The sequence below is a fragment of the Gadus macrocephalus genome, chromosome 11 (genome assembly GCF_031168955.1).
Source record: "Gadus macrocephalus chromosome 11, ASM3116895v1".
Lineage (NCBI taxonomy): Eukaryota > Metazoa > Chordata > Actinopteri > Gadiformes > Gadidae > Gadus > Gadus macrocephalus.
Window position 1 is genome coordinate 17,038,863 of NC_082392.1, and position 10,535 is coordinate 17,049,397.

The window sequence follows — 10,535 nt, forward strand, 5'->3', positions numbered from 1 at the left end:
GAGTAGCAAAAGAGGAGAATTCAATCTAGCATGGTGTCTTGATTTGGGCCCTTGCCTTTATACATCCTTGCCTGACCACACCAACCCTTTGAGAAGATATGCCATCGGCCTGTTAGCAAACTGATCTCAGCAGAGGCCAGCTAGCAGCTAGCGCAATGTTGAATTAGCATTTGAACGGTCTGACATCGTTCTTGTAAACAAATATTTAGCCCTTAGTGGTTTATTCTGGTGCACATAGACTTACCTGTTCAGGATCTGTGGATATAGGTTGGGAGTTCAGGGATCAAGGGGATGGATAGAAGAGGTAGGACGGAAGGAGGGAGGAAGGAAGGAAAGAGGAGGAGTGCAAGGAGGAGAAGCCGAAGGAGTGAAATTGCAAGGAAGGTAGGATTGACAAGACTCAAGGAAGGAAAAGCAAAAGGAAGAAAATAAAGGGAAGGTTGAAGGAAGGAAGGAAGGAAGGAAGGAAGGACGGAAAGACAGAAGGAAGGGAGGAAGGAAGGAATTGGCCGCATGCAGGAGTTCCTAGTCTAAACCACTGTTCCTCATTCATCAAACCACTAGTCCTCATTCACTGAAATGCATGTTCCCTCAAATCCCCAAGGCACGTGGGGTCCGCTCTAGACATCTTTTTTTTTGTCTACCGGACCCTCTTCAAGGAAGCATCTAGCTACATGCACAGAGGCCCCCATGCATTGTCATGGGCCTGTGGAAGAGCAAGGTTCACCCCCAGCAAAGAGTGGGACATGTGCTATAAAAAGGGGGGGACAGGCAGAGGCGTCTACCTTGCTGCATGAGAGCTCCAACTCCGAACCAGAAACTATTTAGCAGGGTGAAATTGTTTTCCACTACATCCGAGTCGGGGTTGCAAGGGTGGGGATTATACCACTCGTAGGGACTAAACCTGTGACAGTTGACAGAGAACACACACAGACGTTTACTGTAGTGGCATCACAACACGTATGGAAGACAGTATAAGAGACGGGAGGTAGGTGTCCCACCTGGGTAGACAGGGAAGAAAACAGAAAGGTTAGTCCACTTGTCCACATTTGAATCTACAGTAAGGCATACCAGAGATGAGCTACATAAGCATCAGAACAATGCCGGTTTCCCAGAGGTCTTTGTAGGTGTCATGAGGTGTTAGTTGGATTATTTAGAAATCCTTTAGTTTAATGAAATTATAATATATACAATTCAACCATTTGATATGTCAGTCAGTCTCCTCCTCTATTGTTGTTGCTCAACTTTTTTGCAATCCATCCATAAATTTAGCGAGAACAGAACCACGGTGTCACTTTGTACTGTACGGTTATAGACACTCATCATGTGGGCGTGCTCATATCAAAGGCAATTCCCTTCCATAATTTAATCATCGGGGTCTGAAAATAACTCCATTGTCAGTTGAGAAAAGAACTAATAATCCTTATAATCTAGGAGGAGCATTAATATTCAGCAGGCGAAGCACTCAGTTCCCATCAAGCCCACGCCTGTTCTCCCTCTCGCCTTCCAAACACTTCTTAAGCAAAGCCATTTCTCATTTATTCATGTTAAATATAAGTGACACTGCATTAGTAAAGGTTGATTGGTCTACAATTAAGCATCCTGACCTGATTTGGTTGGTGCCCGGCCAAGTGGGAGTCGCAAGCCCAATCTTTACTTGAAGTCGATTCAAGGGTTTGACAAATTCACTTGCAAATTCGTAGCGTCAAGTACATATTTGCGAGAACGAATTTATAGCACGAGACATTACTGATTAGCATATCACACGACCAGGTGTAGAGGCGATGAGCCCGTCGTCCTCCAAGGTGTGATACCAGCATCGCTGTGTTGACAAATGTAGCCTATTCTGCCGCATGAAGATGAATTGCGGTATTGACAGCATGATAGTGTCAAAACTGCACCTTGACAATGACCAATGGACATTAATATTATAAGTGGCTTGGTGCTTGAAATTTGTTGCAACCCCAGCCCACCCCCCCCCCCCCCAAGCCCCTTGCTAGTGCTCAAATGGATTTTATTGAACGTAGCTCAAGGACCTCTATAGGTCCCTACCCATAACCTCTTATCCCTTTCTGCATTGAAGGATTTCTTGATTCCTTAAATCAATCCCTCCATTAATTTGTTTTACTCCGGACTCGCCCGGGTTGACAATTTACAATGCTAAATTGAGTACATGTGCACCGCGACCTTGCCGAGTCACATGTGACTGCCGTTTCATGTTCCGAGGTCTGAGAGCACGTTTCCCACAATCATGTGCAGTCCCGGAAAGCCAATTACCCCTCTACCCAAGAACACGGAGGGCAAGCGGAATGGCAAAGGATGCGAGGCGGGGGGGGGGGGAGACGAAGGCACGGGAGAGGGGAGAGTAAGCACTGGCAACACTGTGGTGATGTTTGTCTGCCGGTGCGGGTTGAAAGGGGGATAACGGATGCAAAAAGGAAACAGCAGTAGCTGAAAACATTCCCGCTCGTAGGGGAACAACATGGCTTAACCCGTCACTCAGTTTAACGCTGTCCGCCGGCGCGCTGTCATTCTGTGATCCAATTACGCCGCCCTTACAGAATCTCGGGTCATCTGCAGCCACGTTGAGGGAAAACTTTGGGCAAGGTTACGGCACGGAGATAAGCAGACGCACCCCAGGCAGGGAACACTCACCAGCAGGGGAAGAACAGTGGCAGCCTGTTATCGCTCATTTTAAAATGGAGGTGAGGTCACTGGGTGCACGTGATTATATCCCAATGAGGCCAATGTCACTGAAGGTAGATTCACAAACGTGACTCCACAGACGTGGAATTGGATCGGGATTATTTCCCGTCTTAGAAGCAGGATGAGCACGGCTTGTGTCCCTATTTTCCTCCCAAGCATATCAAATATCTCCCACAAACGCTTGTGGTTTCCTCCCATTCACACGCTTATTGACAATCAATACCTCGGAGACGCACTCGAAGTGTACCAGAGGATTTTCATCAGCGGCTTTCCAAAAGCCCTCAAGGATTAATCAAGCTAAGTGGGTGGACTGCGTTCAAACTGAGCAGAAACTGAATATAAATGTTCTGTTAAAGGGCCATTGTGAGTTTGGGAATGTGCCTTTCATATGAGCCTGCCGTTATAGCACCATCGACACTTTGGCGGTAAAGTGCTTATCTGAACACTTTGATGTGAGACAGACTTTGAAGAGGGAGATATTGTAATTCAGAGTAGAGGAAGTGAGTTCTGGATGTCAATATCTTAATTAGATTAACTAAGGAACGTTCTGCAGGACTGCTATGATCATTCCCACGTACTGCTGCCTCTGCTGCTTGGCCATCCTAAAGAAAATTAATTGGATGCAGTAGATTCAATCAAGTTTATTCACAACCTAAAAGTGTAACACAGTAAGAATATCGCCCATGTGCTTCCAGAGAATGTACGACAGAGAATATTGTTGCTGATCTTTCGTCACCTGCTTCACAGCAAGTAAGCAGCTGGGCCGAAGCCATTAGAAGACACTGTGATTGCAAGACGCACTGCCATCATCAGACTGTGGCAAGTGGTGATAACAGCAGATGTCGTTATCACCGTTATCAGACGTTTTTTTGGGGTTGTTCTGTACTGTGGAAGCCACGTACGACCACATACAGCAGAAGAGGAGCGAAACTCTGTTGTCTTCCACTTTGGCACTTTTCAATTAGCCCGGCATTCAGTCTCCATTCGAAACCCAGCCTCCATTCTCTGGCAGTCTTCTTCATTCACTGAACCACACACGCTTAATCACCCAACGCAGCAACACACACACAAGCATACATAGATATTATGTAGTATAATGTGAACAAACACATACGACTTTAGATTTGCACAGCAAGGTATCAACTGTTAGTTTGTGGTGTTGACCTTTGTATTTCTAGTGCTCTATAGTGACCACATGCAATTAGACCCTGGCATGCATCTGTCTATACATAACAGGAAAGAAAAGGGAGCAGAGAGGGGGTAGGGGGTAGGGGGGGCGGGATGTGATATAGACTTACCCATAATTGGCTGATTGTTATGGAACACATAAAAAATAGGTGCATATTCTGAACCAACTTAGATGACAGTTGCCGCTTTTTTAGTTTCTTTTGTGATCATATTGCCAGTAACATTGAAGAAGATAAAAGAAATGCACCTGCGTTAACCATAAAACTCTCGCAAGCACCGCCGCTGCTGTGGCGTGGCGGGCTGCTTCTCAAAAGTTTAAGAGTTAACGCAAGATTTCCTTCCTGTTATTTCCTTTCCTCATGCTTCAAATCTCAGCCACTGGCAACAAGCTGATCGATCAACAATAAACTTCCTGTCCGTCAAAACCTGATTTTATCGACTACAAGTGCACTAGCACAAACGTAACAGGAGTCGACATTTTATTCGCCATTGCACCATTAGCTGTCTTTCAGTCTCCTTCCATTAAGGTTTAAGGCTGGCCACTGTGCCTCATTCCACCATCATCTTGTACGGATGTCCCAATGGGGCATGTTTAGCTCTTAATGAAATGCACTTTCATGAGCTTAGGGGGGAGTTCATTAATTTAAATGATGAAACTGTTCATTTTATGGGATCTGATGAAGGTCAACAAAATCCTCTAAAACAGAAAGTAGAATACGAGAGTAAAAGAACCATTTAGAAAGCCCTCAAGGAGGCCCTTCTAAAGTCATCAGCCTGCCTGGATGTTTCCTCATGAATGTTCCCGACAGTCCTGTGTCGGGGCGTGACACAGGGTGTTTGAAGCATGGCAAAGAAAAAGCGACAGAAAGGAAAAGACGGCACAGACTCTGAGACAGGAGGGAGGGCGGAGGAGAGGTGGGTGGAGCGGGGCCACAGCAGCCGTACACATCGAGGGTTACACTAACCACCAACACACATACTCTGGCACAACATACTCTCGAAAACACTCGCACACACATAGTCACACGCACACACACAAACAAACTCTCATGCACTACAGTCATAACGTAATGGCTGAGATAACTTTAGGTTTGTGTGACGATGGCCTTCAAGGCAGCACTTATCACAGCGACCAGAACCAAAAAGTGCACAACCAGTTCGGGGCAGTATTAAGCAATTATACTAAGCAATCCAACTGCTGAATCCATGGCAAGATCCCTTCCTGTTTGTTAATATCAGAACAGACTGAAACTTTGCATGGCATTCATCATAACTACAAGAAACAAGCTTGTGGCTATGTGATCCCATTATAGTTTTATAGGATTTAATTCTGCGCTAGGACGTACGGCTGTTGATTAGTGTCAGTGAGTGATGGGCTTTTGCTATGCGAGAGCCTGAGAAGGCATCGCTCAAGATATATATATATATATATATATATATATATATATATATATATACAACCTGTATATCAGGATAAACAACCCACATGATTACCAAGTGATTAGTCTGCCGTTACTCAGAGAGAGGCGATGCTCCAAAGCTGAAAGACGCTAGACTGAACATATGTATGTGTATTTGTGTGTTTGTGTGTGTGTGTGTGTGTGTGTGTGTGTGTGTGTGTGTGTGTGTGTGGTGTGTGTGTGTGTGTGTGTGTGTGTGTGTGTGTGTGTGTGTGTGTGTGTGTGTGTTTGTGTGCGTGTGTGTTTGTGCGAAAGCCCGCGAGCGTGATTATGTTACCTGGCTATGACAAACAGCACACAACTGACACCCAAGTAAGCCAGCAGAATATACATCCAGATATCTGGCGAGAGGGGGTTGAGGAAGGAGAAGACCCCCGGGTTGGTGCCGTTGGGCTTGCGGTATAGTATACTTATCCCCAGCGTCATGAAGGGCTTGGAGAAATCGATGACCTTCTCTCGCACGTAGGTGATGGCTAGGGGAGCCACGGCCAGATCGGCCCTCTGTCAACGCAGGGGGAGACAGGGGGAAAGAGACATGGGGGGAATGGGGAGATGAAGGAAAGAGGGGAAGGGGGGTTAGCAGGACGGGTCGTAAGTCAGCCAAGCTGAGAGGTTGTTAGAGGCTATCAAATTAAGAAAACAGGGCATTTTTACACATCACAAACAGTCTGTCCCAGGGTGCTTGAAAGGAAATTTAAAGCCCCTCTCTCTGTCTGCCTCTCTATCTTTAACTTCCCTCTCTCTCTCTGTCTCTGTCTCTGTCTCTGTCTCTGTCTCTGTCCTCTGTCTCTGTCTCTGTCTCTCTCTCTCTCTCTCTCTCTCTCTCTCTCTCTCTCTGTGTCTCTGTCTCTGTCCTCTCTCTCTCTCTCTCTCTCTCTCTCTCTCTCTCTCTCTCTCGTCTCTCTCTCTCTCTCTCTCTCTCCTGTCAGAGCCACTATACCCTACTGAACTGACTCTTTCCCCCTCTCTTGTTCACGCTGTGGATCCAAAAACACACCATCAAACTAACTGAACCCAGGCCTTCATTTAAAAACGGTGCACACACACAAACAAACAAACACACACACACACACACACATACGATTGTTCATAAAACAGCCTGAGCAAGACGCCATTCCCAGTTGTCTTTTAAAAGAGCGATACACCCTTCTATCTTATTTAATGACCGCTCTTTTTTTTTGCAAGTGCAATAAACAGCAAACTGAATGTCTTAAATGAGTTTAAGTTGATAAATAAATCTCAGACGATATCGTGACAGGACATTAAAATGGATCACAGGGGTTGCTCTCTGCTCTTATTTTCTATATATATTATAATAACCAGTGCGTAAACAAGCGCCGATCTGATCACAAACGTTGTGTTTTATTTTCAGCAGCAATGTTCTCACGCCCATTCCTATACCTTTTAAATCCAACCGCACATAAAATGTTTGGTGGATTAAAATGAACTCTATATGGTCCCCCTTCAGCATCACACAGAGGTGGGGGGAAAAAGATCAGTTTTGGGAAGCTCCTGACAGGAGACATCCACATGTTCGGCTCCATTTGCCACGTCCTCCTCAGCCCAACTTCTCCCCGCAAGTCGTCTTCCCGACACTCTTCTGAAGGCCTGTCGGATGCAATTACCGTCTGCCGGAGTCAAGCCCCGGCCCTGGAAGAGCAGTCGGCACGCAAAGTCCACACTGAGGGTTGGCTCGCAGGGGATTGGCCGCTCCGGCCGGGGGACTGTCCTGACAGCCAATCAAGGGCCTGATCAAGAGGCAGGCCGGACAAGAGGCGGAGCCCTGGGAGATGCAACGCTGGTCTCTGCTCTTAACAGGGTCAGATATTGACTATCGGCGTTGCACTGCCTGCTCTTCTCGTGCCCAGGCACTCCGTCCTCACCAAGCCTGAGTTGGTCCTGTCTAATGATATAGACTCTGTGGTGTGTGTGTGTGTGCGTGAGTGAGTTTGTGTGTGTGGGGGGGGGGGGCTACACGCGGCACTGTCACTCCCTTCCCCACCAGTGGAGCAAGGGTAGTCCACCCCCCCCCCCCCCCCCCCCCCCCCCCAAACAGGGATTCCATCGCAACTTCTCCGCGCCACAGGGTACCTCCCGCTCCCGCACCCTCCGCCCTCACCCCAACATGCGTGTGTGCGCGTGCGCCAACAGGAACACACTGCGTTGGCGACTCACGTGGTCCATGAGCTCCTTCACCATGCCGTTCCACTGGCCCGTGAACTCGTCCTGGGCCCCGAAGCGTCCGTCCTCCACCAGCCGCACCTCGTAGGTGAAGCCCAGGATGGCGGCCAGCTCCCGCAGCAGGTCGATGCAGTAGCCCTCGAAGCGGTCGTTGCCGTACAGCGCTTGTCCGACTTCTTGAACATCACGTAGGGCTCCTCCTGTGGAAGGGAAAGACAGCATCGGTTACCTACTGTTGGTGTACAGGAGTAAAGGGTAGGGGGAGGAGGGGGAGGAAGGGGAGAGGGGGGGGGTACTTACTGTTGGTATACAGGAGTAAAGGGTAGGGGGAGGAGGGGAGAGAGGGGGAGGAGGGGGGGTACTTACTGTTGGTATACAGGAGTAAAGGGTAGGGTGAGGAGGGGGAGGCAGGGGAGAGGGGGGGGGGGTACTTACTGTTGGTATACAGGAGTAAAGGGTAGGGGGAGGAGGGGGAGGAAGGGGAGAGGGGGAAGGGGACATAAGTCTCTCCGCACGCAATACTGGACACCTTTTACCTCCGATAACGGATTGGAGAATAGGTGTACGATGCTGCGATATCGGCTCTCTTGGGCTGTGTGTGTGTGTGTGTGTGTGTGTGTGTGTGTGTGTGTGTGTGTGTGTGTGTGTGTGTGTGTGTGTGTGTGTGTGTGTGTGTGTGTGTGTGTGTGTGTGTGAGGGGGTGTGTGTGTGTGTTGGACCAGCTGAACAACGCTCCCTGGCTGGGGGATGAGAAGTGTGGGACGGCTAATCCAAACTGTATGTGTGTGTTATTGTGTGCATGAGAGAGAGAGAGAGAGAGAGAGAGAGAGAGAGAGAGAGAGAGAGAGAGAGAGAGAGAGAGAGAGAGAGAGAGAGAGAGAGAGAGAGAGAGGAGGAGGGAGAGAAGGAAGTGAGAGATGTATGTATGTGTGTGTGTGTGTGTGTGTGTGTGTGTGTGTGTGTGTGTGTGTGTGTGTGTGTGTGTGTGTGTGTGTGTGAGTGTGTGCGCGGGTGTGTGCGGTTGTGTATGTGCGTGCTTGTGTGCGCGTGTCCATGTGTGCGTGCATGTCTGCCCAGTTCTGTGTCTGTATGCGTGTGTGTGTGTGTGACTGTCTGATATGATTGTAGTGTGCAGTGTGTGTGAGCATGTGCCACTGGACCAATGGGGTGGATGAGGGGGACCAGACAGGCCACAAAGGAGCTAATCCCCCCCCCCCCCCCCCCCATATCCATGACTCTACTGCACCCGGGATCCACAGGCGGGCTGCCCGGGCTCTCAGGGCACCTCATGCACTGTCAATACGATAAGGATTCCGATGACTGTCCCTCACACACACTCTCACGCATGCATGCACACACACATTGACCCAAAACCGATAACACATGCAAAGACAATTACACAGACACACACAAAAGTACAATTACTTACACTCACACGCAAACACACACAGACACAGACACACAAATGAATGCACACATACCTACATTTAGATAGGCACACATTTAATCACACCCTCACACACACACACACACACACACACACACACACACATACGCACGCACACACACTGAATTAGTGGAAGCCAATCCTGGGCCTAGGTGCAGAATAATTAAGGTTCATCTTTGCATTTTCTCTGACCACATTTTCTCTATATAATATCTTCTTTTTTTTTACCACTTTTTTCCATTCAGTTGTTTTTGTTCATTCTCTAAACTTCTGGCACCATCTGTCCTGGCTTTCTGCTGCTAATCAAGTCATGAAGCAAAAGAATAAAAAGAAGGCTAACAGCTTTCATATATTCTTGTGGCTTCTTTGAAACAAGAATTATGAGGAGGAAACACAACCAACCACTTAACCAACCTCTAATCAGACAAGTCAGACATACTCATTCATAATAAAATATATTAATGTAATGTATATATATATATATATATATATATATATATATATATATATGTTAATATCAGAATTTAAGAAATGATATATAGTGATCGTGGCAAAACGGCCAATGATTTTGAGGCTTTGAAGCCTTTGTTTGGTGTGATTGCACTGCTTCTGACAGGTGTGGTGCACTGCGTTGCTGCAGGCATTGCCCAGAACTCAACTGATGTAACGTTGATAACAGCACAGAGATAAAAAACATGCAACTTTAAGCTCCTTCGCCCTCACGATGGCTGGATTGCAATACAACTGCACAACAACAAACATTGCATGGAAAACATAAATTCAAGGCTACAGAAATCAGCAGAGCGGTGACTCAAAAGCTTTCTGTGTGCTTGTGACCAGAGTCTATTGGACGATACTAGATGAAAGGCAAATAAAACAGAAACACACACAAAGTAAATCTTGTAACCCGGCCGTTCACTATCAAGGCACGAGTACTATAACCATCTCTATTTTTCTCAAGCCCACAACCTTAAAAGCCAAACGGCAGTGAACCAGAACGCACCATGCTGCTCCCAGTGTTTGATTTGGCGGTAATTGCCATGGCAACCGAGCCCTAGCTTTAGCAGAGTCAGAATTAGCGTGGAGATCTGCCCAGAGCTACACAGGTTGCTCTCCACGGGTGTGTTTGCAGCCATCCAGTGTTGTCCTGAATGCAGGACTCACAGGGCAGGAAACCAGTCTTTTTGATCCTACTTTGGATCCATCCTTCTTTTATTCATTCAACAACATGGAACCGTTTATCTCCAGGCTGTTGTTTACTGCTCAATGCATTTGGGTCTTGCCTGGTGGTCGAGCCTTGGCCTCTTAGAAGTCTTTATATTCTATGTGTTTGATCTCTATACTTTATATACAGACTGAAATAGGGGAAGACACATTACACCAGATCTCTGATGAGTGCGTGCGTGGATCTATCTTAATGAATCCTAGGAATCGAGGGAGGAGATGACGCTAGGACGCCGTTCCCACGAAGCGCTCACAACCTTTCTCTGGGGCGACTGAAATTAAATCAATGGCGAGGCCGTCTGCCACAACAATGTAACAACCCCTAGCGA

At 47.4% G+C, this 10,535-nt stretch overlaps 1 protein-coding gene across 1 annotated transcript in view; it reads right to left on the reverse strand.

Annotated features, from left to right (window-relative positions):
• grik2 (glutamate receptor, ionotropic, kainate 2) overlaps positions 1 to 9,626 on the reverse strand; it is a 41,572-nt gene extending 31,946 nt beyond the window's left edge. Inside the window, 5 exon segments of the mRNA XM_060064879.1 lie at positions 786 to 904; positions 5,632 to 5,855; positions 7,530 to 7,699; positions 7,702 to 7,735; positions 9,597 to 9,626. Coding sequence (XP_059920862.1) covers positions 786 to 904; positions 5,632 to 5,855; positions 7,530 to 7,699; positions 7,702 to 7,735; positions 9,597 to 9,626 — 577 coding nt within the window.
• Positions 9,627 to 10,535: the final 909 nt, after the last annotated feature.